Below are 20,051 nucleotides of genomic sequence, written 5' to 3' on the forward strand. Positions count from 1 at the left end.
GTGTGGTATTTTGGTTGCTCTAGTTACAATATTGACCTTCCAATTGCTCCAATAATTTCCTTATAATTCTGACTTATAGGGAGAGAGCAGATGGCTGGTTATCAGCTACTGATCCACACTGGTGATCCTGGAATGAGACCAGAAGGGCATGGCTCTTACCATCACTCAGACAGAAATCTCAGACAAGATGTTTCCTATCAGAGCAGATTCAGGCAGCCGTGTAGAATTTCTGAAAGTTCTGGACATGGCATTTTCAAACACATCCTCAAGGAAATAATTTTAGGCTTTTCCAGGAAACTGATCATTAAGAATATATTTCTAATCTGGCCCTAATGTTTCAAGGTATGGGAACTGGAGGAGAAAATGAACAGATAATTATCATTTTAGATCAACTCCTAGAGATGTTTTCATTGTCATTGTAATTTAGTTTTTTTCTTTTATTCTTTAGGTTCTTCTTTTTTTTTTTCATACACTCAAAACAGTGTTTAAATAGGACATGCTGAGAATAGATGACCTCAGTGATCATGACACGTTGTCTGACAGAGTCTACAAGGTGGCAAGCTCAGTTTGTTCACTAGTTCCCCCAAAACATGAGAGGAACCAGAAAATAGAGCCTTTAGGGGTGATGTTCTGGGGCTGAAACAGTAAAATGTTGCACTTGCCTTTGCTGTGCTCTGTGCTTTACAAAAGTAGAAAACAAAAAAGCATGAGATGAAAGGTCCCTCCCAAAAGCAAACTCCCCTAAAACCTGATCCCTTTCACTCACTCGTCTCAGAAGATCTTAGGAGAGGCCCGGAAATGTTCTCTCCGTATCTGAGCAGTGTATGTACCTCAGTATGAAGGGAGGACCAAGTGCTGTGGGACCAAAGTTTGGATGAGGATTGTGTTATGCTGCTGTAACACAGGTCTGAGCTTTGCTAATAGGGTCTCACCAAAAATTGGAGTTCACCTGTCCTCTCACTCCCTCAGTACCTGTCCTCTCCACTTCTGAATTGTGCCCAGTTATGATGTAAATTCTTTTATTGACCATCATCTGAGCAGCAAAGTGACATTGTTTTCATAGTAACTAAAACCTTACTTAAACTTTCAGAACCAAGTACAGCGTTTCATTCACCCAAGGCATTCAAAGAAGTTACTTGAAGGGACAGTTAGCTCTCATCTGCCTGGGCTTGTGAGCTTTTGTCTATGAATGTAGTATCATGTTGATTCCACAAAACAACCCTGCTGTGACTGCCATTCAGATTAACCAGTCCTCCTAGACAGATGCACCCCTCCAGTCGGCATGTATTACTCCTCAGCATGAAGTAGAAAGAGAAGAATTACTAATCTGATTAAAAGTCATTATTAAAATAAGTCTCACCACATTTTGTGAACTGAGACTGGGTCTGGTACTCACTGTTCACTTTCCTTGGTGGAATGTGCAGTCTCTTCCTACCTGGGGCAGCACGCTGCCTGGCTCGCTCCTTCAGGCCTCTGGTGAGCTTTATCTGTTCTCTAGTCAAGCCCCTACAAGGAGAATGATGCTTATAGAAGCACTACTTTGGCAAGAAAAAATGTGATTTAGATGGAGCTTGTGTTACTTAATATTTCCAGGAAATTAGGGAATTATAGCTCAGCTTTAAGAGTAAAGAAGGTCAAAATTCTTCTTCACACTAATTTAATTAAAAGGTAGATAAAAGCAACCTTGCTTCTCAGAGTCTCAGTATATGATGTCTAAGTCATCATCACAACATGGGATTCTTAGACCACCCTTGTGCCAGATTTTGGTAATCTTAGAATTCGCCCACTACTATTATTTTGCATCTTCTAATTCTAAACTGAAAGTTACAAAATATGCTTTAGATAATCATGCCAAAAAAAAAACAAACCAAAAAACAATAAACCTTTTCATGTTCTTGGGTAAACTGATGTTTTGCAGATTTAAGGAACAAATGGCATCTGGTGATTGACCGCCTCACTGTACTCTTCTTAAAGTTCCTGGAGTATTTTCACAAGCTGCAGGTGTTCACATGGTGGATTTTGGAGCTACACATCATAAAAATCGTTTCATCGTACATCATCTGGGTTTCTGTGAAAGAGGCAAGTGAATATTTTCTGTATCATAAGGACAGACAGAACCACAGTGGGTCATTATGTCTCTTTTCCAACTGTCCAAGAGTTTTTTGAAATGTAATTCCCATTACATTAGAACATCAAAAGCTAAGATAAGCACGTGCACTTTATTTTACAGAAAAACAAAGGACAGTTTTCTGAGAAAAGGGGAAAATAACAAGGGAGTAAGAGGTTCCTGGCTTAGATCCAATTGGCTTGTCTATATCACAAAGGTTACTTGTTTTCACCTGGTCTTTAGCTGAATTGTGAGAGAGCACACTTCACTACAGAGCAATCTGCTTTCTGCACTACAAGTAAGAATTCATCTCCCTAAATTCACTTTGAGAAAAAACAATAGTTTATGTTACCAAAGAGTAAACTTGGGTACTAAAATTTAATAGAATCTTTAGTAGAGCTCAGCTTGTTTATTATTGGATATTTTGAAACAAGACATGGTCTTTCAACATTATAATTGCACTACTGTATTCTCATCTGCAAAAGAGTCATCATTCAGCCAACAATTATTTGATGTTTACTGTGGAGACATTAGCTTTCTTTCAATTTATTCAACTAACGATTTTCACATAGTTCTAATATCCCTGCACTATTTTTGAGTGACAATTCAAACAGTCTTTGCTCTCTAAAAATTACAGCTTTTCAAAAGTTACATAATAATATAATGTTATAACTACAATACTATAAACCTAAAATATTTCACAGACAGGTAACTAAGGGACAAATCTTCACTTGTGCTCTCCAGTCTAAGCTAGAACTGTCTCCCATTTCACGCAAACCATCTGAAATGGGTAAGTAACCACTGCCAGGTGGGAACAAAAACAGAAGCCAATCTCTCTGCGAGATTCATGGCTGAAAATGACATAAGCTCCATTGTTAAGTAACCAAGTCTATTCATGAATTAGAACTACAATCTAGCCTAATATGTGTATTAATTGAGAACAAAATATTTTCAACCTTTTAACTGTATTGGTAAATTGACTAATTTAGACAAAATTTCAGAGTCAGAATATTAAAGAGGAATGAAAAAGGAAAAGAGAAGACATTGGGCTAAAAAACGAGCAAAAGCCATTTCATGAATTGGAGAAACTCTGCTCCTATTGCATCTAGCATCTGCAACAATTCTACTGATGTAAAATGGTTAACCCCCACGTGTATCTCTGAGTTTCACATGTTGTCACCATGAGGGGTTTCTGGACCCAAAGTGTGAGTTACAGTGTAGTCCTTGGATGACATTGAGGTCTCTCCCCTCTCTCTACTAACTTTGGTCCGTGGGCTCCAACCAGCATATGTTCATAGCTGATTCTTATTAATGTCAGTGAAGGTTTGTCCCTTTAGAATGTATTCAACAGGGAAACTTTTCTTCATGTTCCTGAATGCAAAACACTTTATAATCCTTAAGTAATGGAAAGTCCTACAGTTATCTTAAAAAGAAACAAAATCTCATTTTATTAATTAAAATTATCTATCCACAGAGAATAATCAAACTCTGATCTCTGACCCAGGAAGCAGTGTCTCTTCTCCCTAGCTGTTTTGTTCTTTCTCACACATCCCTCCCCTCACTGCCTCCACCCCATTGAACTAACTTCTGATAGAAACTTTCTTAGCTGTACCACAGACTGGTGGTGGAGTTGGGGTGAGGGATTTTGAAGTACTATCACAGGATAGCCTCACACTCTGGGCTGGATAAATTAAACCTACCCTTTCTCTCATGGAGGCTCCTCTGCCCCTGGCTTCCCAGCATCCTCTTCCAGGGACCCTATCTTTTGTAAACTTGTCCTCCTCTGGACAATCCCCTCAGAACAGCTCCCGTCACTGCCTCCCTCCTGCATCAGGTCTAAGGGCAACATTCACAGAGCCTCTGCCCTGCTTGGACCCCAGTGAAGCAGTGCCCTGTGCTCTGCCACCACAGCAGCCTCTCTCTCTTTGCCCGCTGGATTTTCTGGGTAGAAGTTAAATATCCATGCCAAAACTCTGTGCTCAAACTCCCATATACTTGTTTACACACTAAGAGTGGTCCAGCTTGAAGCTTCCTCACTCGGGACTTTGAGAAGAGAATGCAGCCTCCCTTCATCCCACCCCATGATCTTAGGGTTAGGGGATAGACAGAATCACTTCCCTACAAAGAAATTTTCTCATACTTCCCCCTCCCCCACTACGCTCTCACCTCTTCTACCTTAAATCATTTATTTCCTCCTGGAGGGCTTTAAAGACCCCTAAATGGGTTTCCAACAACTGTTTTATAATTTCCATATGTTGACTAACAGCACCTTGTTTGGAACGTTATGTCACCATCTGTTCTAACTTGGTGTCTCAAGACCCTTTCACTTAACACCTTTCTATACTGAGTACAGTTGGGGAAGAGAGACAGTGACTATCGTATGTGGTTCTTGTAAGGAGCCATATGCCAATCCAGCATGTGATATGCCTGAATTTTATCTTATTATAACAAGGGAGAGTGTTCACATCAGAATGGCTATAGTGCACAATTCCAGGGGCACATTCACCTGGAAAAGGAGCCCTGAGGTCCTGCACCTCTGAGATGCCATTTGACACCTGCAGGGGCCTCTTCTGTTTTCAATGCTTGACTCATCTCAATAGGAGAGGCCTGTCAGCCATCACCCTTGCTATATATATTTGCATTTATAGCTTTTTACTTTTGATTATACAAAATACATCCTTTCTCAAAAAATTGCTGATAAGTAAATGGCAAAATGAAAACAAAGTCAGCATCCCCAGTTTAATCTTCAAGAGCTGTGGCCATTTGCTCTGGAATCAAACTATTATAATCCAATGCCATCAGCCAGGGTACTTGTTTTCACAAACTCTTGGGTCATTCTGCTACAAATATTAAACCTTTCCAAGGCTGTCATTATGGGCATCCAAAGTAGAAGAGTTTTCTGAGAGTTCGTTATAGAAACCTTTCCCTATATCAACATCTCTTACTGAGGGGTGATACGACTTCAGAATGACCTAATTTAAAAATATATTCTCTTCCCCTTTTTATACATACCATGTTTTCAATTTCTAAATGTTTCTAGAGTGTTCTGTGAGATCACGTTATTCCTTGAGAAAAATGATCATCTCTTTCTTTCAGTATCCTTATTAACTCCCAGAGGGCCTGGCCAATTGTAGAAACTCAATGACTCTTTACTGACTGAAGAAAGGAAGTCATAATAACTTTGCAAGATTGAGATTCTTCCTAGATGTCAGTTGATGTTTCCTTATTATTGTTACTTTCACTCTCACTAAGCTTGCTTTTAGCCTTTATAATATACTTACAATAAAGTACAATAAATTGAATGCTTATACTGTGCTAGATGCTGGTACAAATACATTAAAAACACTTCTTGTCTCAGCTTGCAGTCTGATGGTAATGACTGGTAAATAAAAACAAAGTCACATTAATTTGGGTTACAGGTGTCCCTGGAAGTTCTGGGCACACAGGGAAGGGGCTCATATGCAGGAGGTTGCATTGAAGTTGTGGGTTCTCTGAGGAAGGGAGCCCAGGGATGGGTAAGCACAGGGTGAGGCATCACAGTCCTCAGAGTCTTTGGTCTCAGGACTGTAGCTTCTAGTTTCACAAGTTGATGTTCAGCTAAAATGACAATTTGTGTAAAAATGTTTTTTTAGGAAGGCATTATGGGATAAAATTACTGTCCAAAATTCCTTGATAATAAGAATCACCTGCACACTTGTTCTATAGGAATTCTGATTTATCAGGTATTCGTTGGGACCCAGATATTTGGTTGTTGTTTGTTTTTTGTTTTTTATATGCATTCCATGAGATTCCTATCACTGGAGAGGTAATGAAACCATAGTCAACCACATTTGCATTGAACAAAGTATTGCATTTATCTGAGCCCCAGTTTCTCTCTTTGTAAAATGATAAAAAAATAAAGCACCTACCTTACAGAGTCTGCTCAGTCCTTATTTTACTTAATTCTCTGTGACATTGGATATTGATGTTCATCTCTCATCCTTGAAACTGTCGCTTCTCTTGTTTTCCAAATCAGCACACATTCCCAGCCCCTCCCCACTTCTTTGGCCCTTCCTTTCAGGCTCATTCACAGGCAGGGGCTCCTTTTTCTCTTCCTGCCAGGTCTCTTTTCTGGTACTACTGCGGAGCCCTTTTCTGGATCTAGACTCTCTGTGGGTGATCCTGTGAGCTCCTGTGGTTCACTTGACATCTATATGTAATGAGTTGCAAATATATATCTTCAACCAGTCCCCCTTTTGACTTCCATCCCCATATCCATAAGTGGCAACTGAACATGACCCTACTCTTGCATGTCTCTAAAGCACTGTCAGCTAAATATCTCTATGACTGAGCTCATGACCTCTATCTATATCAGTTCCCTATTCGATTACTCTAACAGAGTCTCAGCTGTGCTCTAATCCTTCCTCCTTCTCATATGCATTCTCTCATGTGGCCAGAAGAATCTTTTCAGAGTATAAATATGATCATGTTAATCTTCTACTTTAAAACTTTCAGCAGTTCCTTGTTGTCATCCCAGTAACATCACATAACACTCATGATCTTGTCCCAGACCACTTCATCATTTCCTTTCCTAGACACCCAAGTTGTCTGGTAAACTTCAAAGTCCTCTAAGTGGACTCAGACCATGCTGCTCCCATGTAAACCACTTGCTATTCTGAAGATGTCCACCCTATGCTCTCTCTTGCCTGTAAGGCCTTGGGCCAGCAATTCCTCTGCCAGGCTAACTCCTATTTGACCTCAGGTCCTCTGGGCAGTTTTTCTCAATGCTGCATTAGAAGATCAGCTATGTGCTCCCCAGCAGGGCTCTTCCTCTACCATAGGCTGTTTATGCAGTCCTAACTTGCATGACACGATGTGTTTCTTGAGGGCAGGGATTCACACGGGATATCTTACTTTGAACCTAATTAGAACTTAATAAAATATATTATTTTTTCTTCTCTTTCTTTATTACTTAAAAAAATTAAAAGTGTTATGTAAATTTGTTGTACTGGTTTTATACTTAATGTCTTAAATACATAATAAAAACTAACAAAGGAACTTAATTTCATAATATCCTTAATAGGATTTGCTTTTTAACATCCCAATCAGCATGACATTTGCTGATAGCTGAGGAGGAGGAGTCACATTACTAGTCAAAGTACTTTGGTAAAATGTAACATTATGCTGGTGAGTGCTTTATATTTTACAAGACATTTCTGCATACAGTGTTTCTTTCATCCTCAATTAACTCTGTTAAGCAGTTGTTACTATCCTAATATTGCAGCACTTCATTCTAAGAAGTTCATTGCTTTGGACAGTGTCAACCAGTTAAGTAGAAGAGTAAGAAGAGTGGTAGGTTACAAACTGCAAACTTAAATACTGTCCTGGAATCTCCACATTTCTTGTTCAGATTTGTAAGCCAAACAGGAACCATACCTCATAGCCCATAGTGCTTAGCTGTTGGTACATATTCAATTTTGTCAATTAGCTGCATGCAGTTATTTTTACCAAGTAATATTAAATATTTTTAGGATATTATTTTAACATTCAGATATTATTTTAAGAATACCCAGGATAAAGAGATATTTTCTGTGACTAAATAAGATGGTAATGTTTCCACACCATTCAATGAACTATTTGCTGTGGAAACTGTTAGAAATCAGTATACATCTCACCTGACCAATAAAAACTCATAGTCTAAAACCAGGTTGAAGTCATTGCCATCCCTCTTTACACCTTCCCCTCACTTCAGACTGTCTCAATAGTGGCACACTGTCATTCTCTCAAGCCTCTGGCTCCTAAGCCAGAAACCTGGGAGGCATTCCTTATGCACTCTCCCTTACCAAACACCACCACCACCACCTCCAAGCCAATCCATCATCAAATCCAGCTCATTTTACTTCCCATCTCAAATCCACAAATCCTCCCTATCTCTGCTCCACTGTCCAAGTTTGGGCCATTGTTATTGTTCTTCTGGGCTATTATAGTGCATGTGAGCTGGTCTCCTTTCCTCTGGTCTATTGATGCACCCCATTGATGCACCTCCATTCTTTAGTTACATGTATCTAAAAAAATGCTAATCCTGCCTTAAGGTTGTCCCATGTAGAGCCCTTCAGTGGCTCACTGTTTTCTACACAAAGGGGTTCAGAGGGCATAGCATGGTTTTAAAAGGGTCCATCAAAATGTAGCTCCCAGCTGCATCTCCAGCCTCACCACTGCTGCAGTTTACCACTTTCAACTCCAGAAATCCCAGCTGTTTGTGGTCACCTCTACCTACCATGCTCCTTTATGCTTTCCTGCTGTTGCTCACACATCCTTTACCTTGAATGTACTTCTCAACTTTCTTGGCCTAATTTTATGCATCCTTCAAGGCTCAGCATCATATTTTCCAGGAAATGCTTCCTGAAGCTCCAGATTGGGCCAAGTACCCCTTGTAGGTATTCTCACAGGATTCTATTTGCATCTATTGTTTATTATTGCTACATACATCATATTGACATCATCTGATTATATATCTGTCTGCCATACAAGACATATATCTTAGCATCTAGAGCAATTAATGCCTTGCACATGCTAGGATCTCAGTCAACCCCTGCTGAAATGAGCTGAACTGAATAAATCAAATTGCCTCATTTTGCGGATGTTATGCCATGTTATGTATTTTTGTCCCCATTTCTGACTTTATGTTTTCAGGTGTCTGTGTTCAACTATGTATTTTTGATTTCTTGGGCTTTTGCTCTGCCATACGCCAAGCTACGCCGTCTGGCTTCAAGTGTCTGCACTGTCTGGACATGTGTGATCATCGTCTGCAAAATGTTGTACCAGCTGCAAACCATTAATGCTAAGGATTTTTCTGTTAACTGTTCCTTGGTGAGCCTCAAAGATGGGGGAGTCTTCTTGAATGCACTTTAGGGAAGTAAGGTGGATATTGGAGAACCTACATCCCCAAGCCCATGTGTCTGGCCTTTAAGTGACCTCAGCAGACCAGATGTATTCTAACCTAGTCTGCTGGGCCCAAGTCTCTAGTCCTGATGAGATTTCCCCTTTAAAATGGATCTTTCCCTCCCTTTCCCCCCATGTTCTTAGTCTCAAAACTTAAGGAGAATAACCTGAACTCTCTTAATCTGTGGAGCCATTTTTTCTCCCTTTTCTCTTCTTCTCAGCCAAATGAAAATCAAACTGATATACCACTCCAGCAGTTGAACAAGTCTCTACTCTACAACGCTGCCATTGATCCAACAGAGTGGGTTGGCCTGAGGAAGTGTTCACCTTTACCTTTGCTCGTCTACCTGAGGGTAAAGGATTCGTTGTGCCTCTGTAGTTATTTTCTAAATAACTTTTTTCCTTTTGCAACCCCTATAGTACTTTTGATAGTAGTCTCATCTTATGTGACATTTAGGATCACCTTTAAGACAAATGACTAAATATTAAAGCCAGTATCATATTGTGCTGAAAAGAAATTTATCAAGTAGTTTGTTATTGATTGAACAAAGCATGACAGATACAGTTCCTGGAACATTATAGAACTACTAAAAGATTAAGGGAGATTGATAATGTCAGACACTAAAAGATGTCCAAAATATATTAATGAAGTTTTTTTAAAAAAAAAATTTTAGAACACTGTACATAGTATTTTCTCTTTTAGATACAAAGAAAAAAATGAGTAAAATATACAAAATGGTCAGCAATGATTATGTATGAAAAGTAGGCATAGCATTACAAAAAGTTTTTGCTGTCTAAATTCTGTTTCTCTACAGTTTTTAATAAATGACATATATTACAGTTAGAGATAATCAAATAAAGAGCATATCTTTGAAAAGAAACTTACAAGCAATTGTAAGAAACATAATGAAAGTTAGATACTTCAGATTTTTTTCACATTTTACTTTGATGGATGAGTAATTTTAATATTATTATGTTGACAAGGCACTTAAAAATGAAACATTTATATTCAACACCTAGAATTTTGAAATGTACTAAGCATCCCATTTTTCTTTGACTGTGGCAGATATCATATGGCAAAACATATAGCAGAAATCATTTGTAATGTTTATAAATAATATGAACCATATTCTCATGTAATATACAAATGATATCTACCATAAAGAGCTGTTATGTTAAAAAAAACAAACTGATTTTTAAAAGGGTAATTAGAATAGTATCTGGCACATATGGTTTCATAAGTGTTAACATTTTTATTTTTGTTATTATTATGGTTATTATTATTTACTATTTTATCACCATGCTTCTCAAAACTGCTCACTCTAACCAGATTTCAGTATGTTCAAAAATTTCCCCCCTTTGCTTATCCTATTCCTCCAGCTTAGTCTGTTTCCCAGGATGTCCTTGCAAAACACCATAGAAGTACTTTGCACTTCTAGTTGCCAATAAGGTTGGACTACCCTCCCAAGGTAACTGGACACTGCTTCCTGGTACAAGTGTGTACTTTTTCAAGAATAGGCTTTTGTCTAGAGATTCTAGATCTATTATTCTGTAAATTAGCCTGATTTGCATAATGGAGATAACTCCACATTGTTACCAGAAAACAAGGAAAATGAACATTGAATTTAATACTATATTTTATAGATGTGGGATTTTATAAAGCATTGACCTATTAGACATCAAGAAGGGAATCAAATGATTTATTATGAAGAGTGCTTAAAATTACCAAGTCAAAGCATTTGGCTTCAAACAGCTGTGTTTTCTTGCTTTGTAGAATAATCTCCTGATGCTGGCCATTCTGGCCTTTGAGGTTACAGTTTACCGCCATCAGGAATACTACCGAGGGCGAAACAACCTCACGGCCCCTGTGTCTAAAACCATCTTTCATGACATTACAAGGCTCCATCTAGATGATGGACTTATTAATTGTGCCAAATATTTCATAAATTACTTCTTCTACAAGTTTGGTCTGGAGGTGAGTTTCCTTGCTGACACATTTCCTTTCTATTTTCTGTGATAATCCCAATACCTGCTTTTGGGCAGTGGGACCCTGGAGTTCCACTGTGCATCTCCAGGACATGATTAGAGCTCCTTGGGATCAGTAGGAGGAGGAGATTCTGCTGAAGGGTTTACCTGGTCTGGTTGAAAGATTTCCAAGACCAAGTGCCAATAGCCACCTTCTTGAGACAGTCAATTCAGTCTCTCTGGATCACTTCCCATTTTAACTGATTTTAAAAAGAAAATGCTATAATATTTTTTTCTGGTTTGTGCATTCTGAAAATGTAATCTTAGACAAAATGAACTGTTTTGACCTGAAATGGTTGCGGCAGTGCCTGTGTGTTTCATGAAGAGATCATAGCATGTTCTCCTCACAGTTTGAAGTGGTTATTATTAATGGCAATGTAGCAGTTTTTTCCCTGGAAGTAATTTGTACAGTATTTCTGTCTTCACGTAAAAAGGAAAGACCTAGTGTACGTGTGCAGAGAAACCTTCCTCAGGAACGCAGGTCTCTGCCCCTGCAAAGGGCTAACAGCTGACATCACTTCCCTTTCCTATAAACCCAATTTTTTTTTTCCTCTTTTCTTGTTTACACAGACCTGTTTCCTAATGTCAGTTAACGTAATTGGTCAACGAATGGATTTCTATGCCATGATTCATGCCTGCTGGCTAATCGCTGTCTTATATCGACGCAGAAGAAAAGCCATTGCAGAGATCTGGCCAAAGTACTGCTGCTTCCTGGCATGCATCATCACATTCCAGTACTTCATCTGCATTGGCATGCCCCCTGCTCCCTGCAGAGGTGAGGGTGACCCCCCCCCCAGGAACCAGCTGCTTTTATGATCCACCCACACATTGTGCACAGTGGACAGAGGGCAGCAAAGAAGCATATTGATTTTGCTCCTCACCTCCTTCTTCCCTGCAGATTACCCGTGGAGATTCAAGGGTGCCAACTTCAATGACAACATCATAAAGTGGCTGTACTTCCCTGACTTCATTGTGCGACCCAACCCTGTGTTTCTCATCTGTAAGTGTTGCAGCCTTAGGCCACAGAGCACTGGTATTGGTTTTACATTTGCTAATCCATCTTCATGCGTTATGCATTAGTGCTTTCACTTCTTCCACTGCACTTTAAAATCATGTAAAATGCTTGTCTCGGTTCATTAATATCACAGGTCATTAATGGCTTCTCCTTGCCCTATTACATTTGCAAAATTAATAAATAAATGTTGAAATACCATATTCACTTTCATAGTTTCACCCTCCAATACACATTGCTCACCCTGCCCCCCAACATACACCCCTGTGCACCTACCTTCTGGAAGGTAGACTGGAGAGGGAGGTAGTTTGTGAAGCAGTTGTTTCTACTGCCACCACTGACAGACCAAATGTAAAGATAAGATTGTTGTTAGCCGGGAAGGTGCTACTCAAATTTCCCATGATCCTGAGCTGGGCCACAGCCCCAAACCCTTCCAAAGTCAGGCCAATAATCCAAAGGTCAAGGTTATTATCTCCCACCTTCGACAACAGGGAGTGTTGGGTGCTGTGGAAAATCAAGGAGTGACTTCACTGCTCAAACATATTCAAATTTAATTTAAAAAACAACAAAACAACTTGGGTTGGAGGCTGTTAGGCCAGCTGTTCTGAACCATTGGCCATGAGGACAGCTCTGTCAGACCTCTCCACTGTCACAAATTTGCCCATAATTTTCGCTTGCTGTCACCAAGACTTCACTACAATGTGTGCTCTGGGAAGAGTCTTTGATTACAAATGCAAAAGGCAGTGGAGAGGATAAAGAAAACCAGAAATGTCTGCTTCTACCCCATGTAAAAAGACAAAGATGGGGAAGAGTGCTCAAATGGTCTCCTCAAAACTTTGATGAGAGTACATGCAAATAAAAAGAGTCATGAAAACCAATAATTTACACCTGATACTTTCACTCACCAAGGTGTGGTCAGAATCCAGGGATTCTCCCACTTTGAGCCTCTGGAATGCCTATGGTCTTTCTTGCAACCCTCATGGGAGGGAAGGTGGGATTTGGCCCCAACATTGGAATCTAGGAAGAATTTTAGAAACACAACTCTGTTAGGAGTTAAGGAGCAGGACTGTTTCCTACATATGTAAACCCAGGTTTAATGATCTTACCTCTGTCTTGCCAGATGACTTCATGCTGCTCCTGTGTGCCTCCTTACAACGACAGATTTTTGAGGATGAAAATAAGGCTGCAGTGCGAATCATGGCAGGAGACAATGTTGAGATCTGCATGAACCTTGATGCAGCCTCCTTCAGCCAACATAACCCTGTACCAGACTTCATTCACTGCAGGTAATGACAGCTGCACAGTTACAAAGCCACTTCGGTGCATGCCTTTTACTTAGAATAAACAGCCCTACTACCAATTTTCCCGCTGCCATTCCTGGGACACTGGTGATTGTACACAAGAAATTAGTAGATGTGGAATAGGTGGTTCAGTAGTCTGGAAGCTGAGGCTCTGAGTTATAGATCTACTTCTGATTTTGTCAGCATTAACCACACTTTTTTGGCCTCAGTTTTTATCCTCTTATTCATGCATAAACTTACATACGCATCACACTGCTTCCTGGCTCTCTAGCAAAGATCCTTCCTCCTCACCGCTGGTGCCTCCTCCTCATCCTCTGTCCCTCATCCTGGTCTCCTATCTCTCCTCATCTCTCATATTCAGTAGGCACCAGGAGATGGTCACCCCAGATGCCCTGTGCTAGTGCTCTCCTGGAGCTCCCTCTCCTCCAGGGCTGTACATCACTCCCTTTGTAGCACCTTTCTGCTTTCCTCAGTCTGGTGACAGCAGATCTTGGCAGCCTGACCATCACTTTCACAGAGTTTGTGTTTACACTGAACTAAATTTCTCACAGTATGTTCCTTCTGCATTCTCTGGGTTCCCAAGTCCTCATTGTTTTTGTCACCACACACCCACTCTGTGGAGAGCATGTCCATCTGTCTCCCTAACAGCTCCTTCATCCTGTAAAGCCTTTCAGACTCAACTCAACCATCACTGTAGGAGTCTGACAAGTTGGTATGATTTTTTATGCTCCCTACACACACACGCACAACACACACACACACACACACACACACACACACACACACACACACACACACCCCTCCCAGCCCCCGAAAGTCCTGTATGCATTCCAATACTAGGTCTGGGCTGAATCATTAACTCTACCTGCAATGATCCTGGGAAACTGAGATATAATGACATTTTATCTACTCTCCTTTGGGTATAAAGTCAAGAAAGAATGTAATATATTTTAGAAAAAAATTTATGAAAACATTTAAATGTTGAGTATTATACTCTAAAAAGAGTAAAGTTCCAAATTTCACTTATCTGACAATGTACTTTAAAGGCACAATTCATTCTGTAATAATGTAGGTGAAATATGGTGCATATTTTACCAAGAGATTACTTGTTAACCCCTACAAAACAGTGACTTATTAATCAAAGAAGTAACCCATAATTGGCTTTCCTGTGCTTCTCCCCAAACCTGGGAAGAGAAACAACCACAACAAAACCTCTAAAACAAAGAAGCTCTAATTAAAGAAATATAGATGGGATGAGGCTTGTAGGGATTACTTCTGTCAGGTGTCATAACTACAATAGGGAAACTCCTAGTAACAATTTGTGCAAGATGACTGACACCTGAATGCTGCTCCACCTTCTCTAAAGAAAGTCAGAGGGAAAGGAAACCAACAGAGACAAAAGGGAAGGAGGGGGGAGGGGGAGGGGAGAAAGGAGGGGAAAGGGCAAGTCAAGGAACATATAGCCAGGACTCATGGACAAAACCAAAGGGGAAGGGTTGAGCAGGGGAAGGGGACAAGGGAAAGTGGCGGGGTGGGGGGAAGGCAGAGACAAATGTCTTTGAAAAAAATTAATTAATTAATTAATTTTTAAAAAAAGAGAATGGCTCCCTAAAAGGGAATCTTGACTCCACGCAGGGTCAGGCAGATATAAAGCATTAGAAAGAGTATACAAGCGCAAGTGGCTGGCTCTGTCTGCTTTGTCAGACATGATGCTGTCTCAGCTGCAAGGAGAGCCTTTTATCTCTAGTAAAACCTTTGTGTGTAACATGGGATTGTTAAATCTATTTATTTCTAGTTTATCAAAGAAAACATTCTTTTTAAAATTTGTATTTTATATTAGTTTCAAGTGTATAGCATAGTGGTTAGACAATTAGTTAATTTAGTAATTGATCAACCTGATCATTCTAGTACCCATCTGGCACCAAACACAGTTCTTATAATATCATCAACTGTATTTCTTGTGCCCTACTTTACATTCCTCTATTTTGTAACTTCCAGTTTGTGCTTCTTACTTTCCTCACCTTTCTCACGTATCCACCTTTCTCACCTATCCATATAACCCTCTCCTATCTGGCAACCCTCAGTTTGTTCACTCTGAGTCTGTTTCTGTTTTGTTTATTTATTTATTTTGTTCTTTATATTCCACCTATAAGTGAAATTATATAGTATTTGTCTTTCTCTGTCTGACTTTTCACTTAGTAGAATACCTTCTTGGTTAAAATGGTAAGATGTCATTCTTTTTTATAGCTAAATAATGTTCCATCATTTGTGTGTGCCAAATCTTCTTTATCCACTCATCTATTGATGGGCACATAGATTGTTTTCATATCTTGTCTATTACAAATAACACCACAGTGAACATAGGGGTGCATATATCTTTTCAATTAGTGTTTTGGATTCCTTTGGCTCTATTCCCAGAAGTGGAATTGTTGGGCCATAAGGTAGCTCTATTTTTAATATTTTGAGGAACCTCCACAGTGTTTTCCATAGTGGCTATAACAATTTGCAATCCCACCAACAGTGCATGAGGGTTTTCTATTCTTCACGTCCTCACCAACATTTGTTTTGTTGATTTATTGACAATCATTCTGACAGGTGTGAAAAGATATCTCATCGTGGTTTTAATTTAATTTATCTAATGACTAGTGACATTGAGCATATTTTCATATGTCTGTTGGCCACCTGTATGTACTCTTTGGAGAAATATCTATTAGGGTCTTCTGCCTATTTTTTTAATTGGATTGTTCACTGTTTTTGGTGTTGAGTTCTGAGTTCTTATAAACTTTGGATATTAACCCATCATCATGTTTATCACTGTCAAATATCTACACCCATTTACCAGGTTGTCTTTTAGTTCTGTTAGTGGTTTCTTTTGTTGTGCAAAAAACTTTTCATATCAATGTTGTCCCATTTGTTTATTTTTTTTCTTTTGTTTTCCTTGTCTGAGGAGATATATCAGGAAAAAAAATGTTACTAAGAACAATGTCATAGTTTACCGCCTATACATTCTTATAGAAGTTTTATAGTTTCTGGCTTTACATTTAAGTCTTCAATATATTTTGAGTTTATTCTTGTATATGATATAATAAGGTGGACTAGTTTTATTTTTTGCATGTATCTGTCCAATTTTCCTAACACTATTTATTGAATAGACTGTCTTTACCTCCTTTGTTATAGGTTGACCATATAAGTATGGGTTTACTTCTGGGCTCTCTATTTTATTCCATTGATCTCTGTGTCTATTTTAATGCCAGTACCATGTTGTTTTGACTACTATAGTTTTATAGTATAGTTTGATGTTAGATAACATTGTACCTTCAAATTTGTTCTTCTTTCTCATGATTGCTGTAGGTATTTGGAGTCTTTTGTGGTTCCATATAAATTATTGGATTATTTGTTCTAGTACTGTTAAAAAATTCCATTGGTATTCTGATAGAGATTGCATTGAATATGTAGATAGCTTTGGGAAATGTGAACATTTTAATGATGTTAATTCTTTTTATTGATGAGCATGGTATATGATTTCATATATTTGTTCTTTTTTATTATTGTTATTCTATTACAGTTGCCCTAATTTTTTCCCTTTTCCCTCCTCTGCCCACCTGATTCTCACAGTCAATCCCTATGTTATTGTCCATGTCCATGGATCATTCATACATGTTCTTTGACTAGTTTCTTAACCTTCTTTCTGTCATTATCCCCCACCCCTCACCTCTGGGAGCTGTCAGTCTGTTCCATATTTCCATGCCTCTGGTTCTATTTTGCTCGTTAGTTTATTTTCTTCATTAGATTCCTCTTATACATGAGATCATATGGTATTTGTCTTCTGACTGGTTTATTTCACATACCATAATAGTCTCTGGTTCCAATCAATCTGTTGCAAAAGGTAGGAATTCTTTCTTTCTTTCTGCTTCATAATATTCCTTTGTGTAAATGTACCACAGCTTTTTAATTCAGTCATCTACTGATAGGCACATAGACTGTTTCCAGCACTTGGCTATTGTAAATAGCACAGCTATGAACATAGAGGTGCATAAGTTCTTTTGAATTGTTGTTTCAGGATTCTTAGGGTATATTTCCAGCAGTGGAATTTCTGGGCCAAAAAGCAGTTCCATTTTTCATTTCTTGATGAAATTCCATACTGTTTTCCACAGTGGCTGCACCAATCTGTATTCCAACCAACACAGGGTTCCCTTTTCTCCACTTCCTCACCAACATTTTGTTGTTTGTTGATTTGTTAATAATAGCCATACTAACAGGTGTGAGATGATATCCCATTGTGGTTTTAATATGCATCTCTCTGATGTCTGGTGATGCTGAGCATTTTTTCATATGTCTATAAGCCACCTCTCTGTCCTCTTTAAAGAAGTGTCTATTCAGGTCCTTTGCATGTATTTTAATTGGATGTTTGTCCTACTGGTGTGGTGTCATATGAGTTTTTTAAATATATTTTGGATATTAAACCCTTGTCCAGTGTATCATTAGTAAATATGTCTTCCCATTCAGTTGGTTCCCTTTTTATTTTGATGATGGTATTTTTAGCCATGCAAAAGCTTTTTATTTTGATGTAGTCCTATTTGTTTTTTTCTTTATTTCCCTTGCCATAAAAGATATACCAGCAAAATTATTGCTATGTGGGATATCTGAAATTTCACTGTTTATGTTTTCTGCTAGGACTTTTATGGTATGATTTATATTTAAGTATTTTTATCCATTTTGAGTTTATTTTCATGTATGATGTAAGTTGGTGGTCGTTTCTTTTTTTCTCTTTTTTTCCTTTTTTTTTTTTTTCATGTACCAGTCCAGTTCTCTCAACACCATTTATTGAAGAGGCTGTTTTTACTCCATTGTAACATTTGTGCCCCCTTTGTCAAATATGAACTGACCATAGAGACATTAGTTTATTTCTGGGCTCTTTATTCTGTTCCATTGATCTATGTGTCTATTCTTATGCCACGTACCAGGTTGTTTTGATTACAGTGTCATTGTAGTATAGTTTGATATCAGGTATTGTGATTCCTCCAACTTTATTCTTCTTTCTCAAGATTTCTGAGGCTATTTGGTTTTTTTGCTCCATATAAATTTTTGGAGGATTTATTCTAGGTCAGTGAAATATGTCATTGGTATTTTAATAGTAATTGCATTGAATTTATAGATTGCTTTGGGTAGTATGCACATTTTAATGATATTGATTATTTCAATCCATGAACATGGTGTATGCTTTCATTTATGTGTATCTTCTTCAATTTCTTCAGTATCTTATACTTTTCCAAGTACAGGTCTTTTACCTCCTTGATTAAATTTATTCTTAGGTTCATTATTTTTCTTATTGCTATAGTAAATAGGATTTTTTTTCCTGTTTTCTCTTTTTGATAGTTCACTGTTGGTGCACAAAAATGTCATTGATTTCTGAATACTGACTTTGTATCCCACTATATTGCCAAATTCACTTATGAGATCAAGTAGTTTTTTGGTGGAGACTATATGCTTTTCTATGTACACTATCATGTCATTTGTGAATAATAACAATTTTACTTCCTCCTTTTTAATTTGGATGCCTTTTATTTATTTTCCTTGTCTGATTGCTGTGGCTAGAACTTCCAGTACTATATTGAATAAGAGTAGTAAAAGTAGATATCTTTGTCTTGTTTCCAATCATAAGGGAAAAACTTTTAGTTTTTGCCAATTGAGTATGATGTTGGCAGTATGTTTCTTGTACATGGCCTTTATTTTGTTGAGATATGTTCCCCCTATTCCCATTTTCCTGAATGTTTTTATTATAAATCGGTGTTAGATTTTATCAAATGCTTTTTCAGCATTTATTGATATTATCATGTGATTTTTGTCTTTCATTTTGTTTATGTGTTTATTACATTTATTGATTAGCAAATATTGTGCCATCCCAGCTTCCCTTGGATAAATCCCACTTGAACATGGTGTATGATCTTTTAAATGTATTGCTGGATCTGGATTGGCAATATTTTGTTGAGGATTTTAGGATCTATGTTCATCAGAGATATTAGCCTATAATTTTCTTTCTTATGTCTTTACCTGGTTTTGGAATTTGGATAATACTGGCCTTGTAAAAAGAGTTGGGGAGTATTCCCTCTTCTTGAGGGAATTTTTTGGAATAGTATGAGAAAGATTGGAGTTAGCTTTTCTCTGAATCTGGTAAAATTTACCTGTGAAGCCATCAGGTCCTGGGCTATTGTGGGCCTGAAGTTTTTTTTATTACTGCTTTGATTTTGCTAGCTGTTTTAGTGTATTCAGACTTTCTGTTTCTTCTTCTTCCAGTTTTGGAAGATTGAATGTTTGTAGAAATTTTTCCATTTCACCTAAGTTATCCAACCTTGGCATATAATTATTCATAGTGATATCTTACAATTCTTTGTATTTTTGTGGTATCAGTTATTACTTCTCCTCTTTCATTTATGATTTTATTTATTCGAGTCCTCTCTCTTTTTTTCGTGAGTCTGGTTAAATGTTCATTGATTTTGTTTATCTTTTCAAAGAACCAGCTCCAAGATTTATTGATCCTTTGAATTGTTCTTTTAGTCTCTATGTCTTTTAATTCGGCTCTGATCTTGATTATTTCCTTCCTTCTACTCACTCTGAACTTTGTTTGTTGTTGTTCCTCCAGTTCTTGTAGATGTAGGGTTAGGTTGTTTATTTGAGATTTTTCTAT

General features: G+C 38.1%; 1 protein-coding gene across 1 annotated transcript in view; it reads left to right on the forward strand.

The window, feature by feature from the left end:
• The window catches only part of PIEZO2 (piezo type mechanosensitive ion channel component 2), a 487,309-nt gene that overhangs the window by 392,604 nt on the left and 74,654 nt on the right, over positions 1-20,051 (forward strand). The window contains exons 21-27 of the mRNA XM_054587349.1: positions 1,919-2,079; positions 8,780-8,956; positions 9,250-9,381; positions 10,803-11,003; positions 11,624-11,828; positions 11,952-12,053; positions 13,186-13,351. Of these exons, the coding sequence (XP_054443324.1) occupies positions 1,919-2,079; positions 8,780-8,956; positions 9,250-9,381; positions 10,803-11,003; positions 11,624-11,828; positions 11,952-12,053; positions 13,186-13,351 (1,144 nt within the window). The remainder of the gene's footprint in view (positions 1-1,918; positions 2,080-8,779; positions 8,957-9,249; positions 9,382-10,802; positions 11,004-11,623; positions 11,829-11,951; positions 12,054-13,185; positions 13,352-20,051) is intronic.

This window comes from Pteronotus mesoamericanus, unplaced genomic scaffold (genome assembly GCF_021234165.1).
Source record: "Pteronotus mesoamericanus isolate MK-2021 breed Mesoamerican mustached bat unplaced genomic scaffold, CSHL_Meso_final scaffold_118, whole genome shotgun sequence".
In the NCBI taxonomy this organism is placed as follows: domain Eukaryota; kingdom Metazoa; phylum Chordata; class Mammalia; order Chiroptera; family Mormoopidae; genus Pteronotus; species Pteronotus mesoamericanus.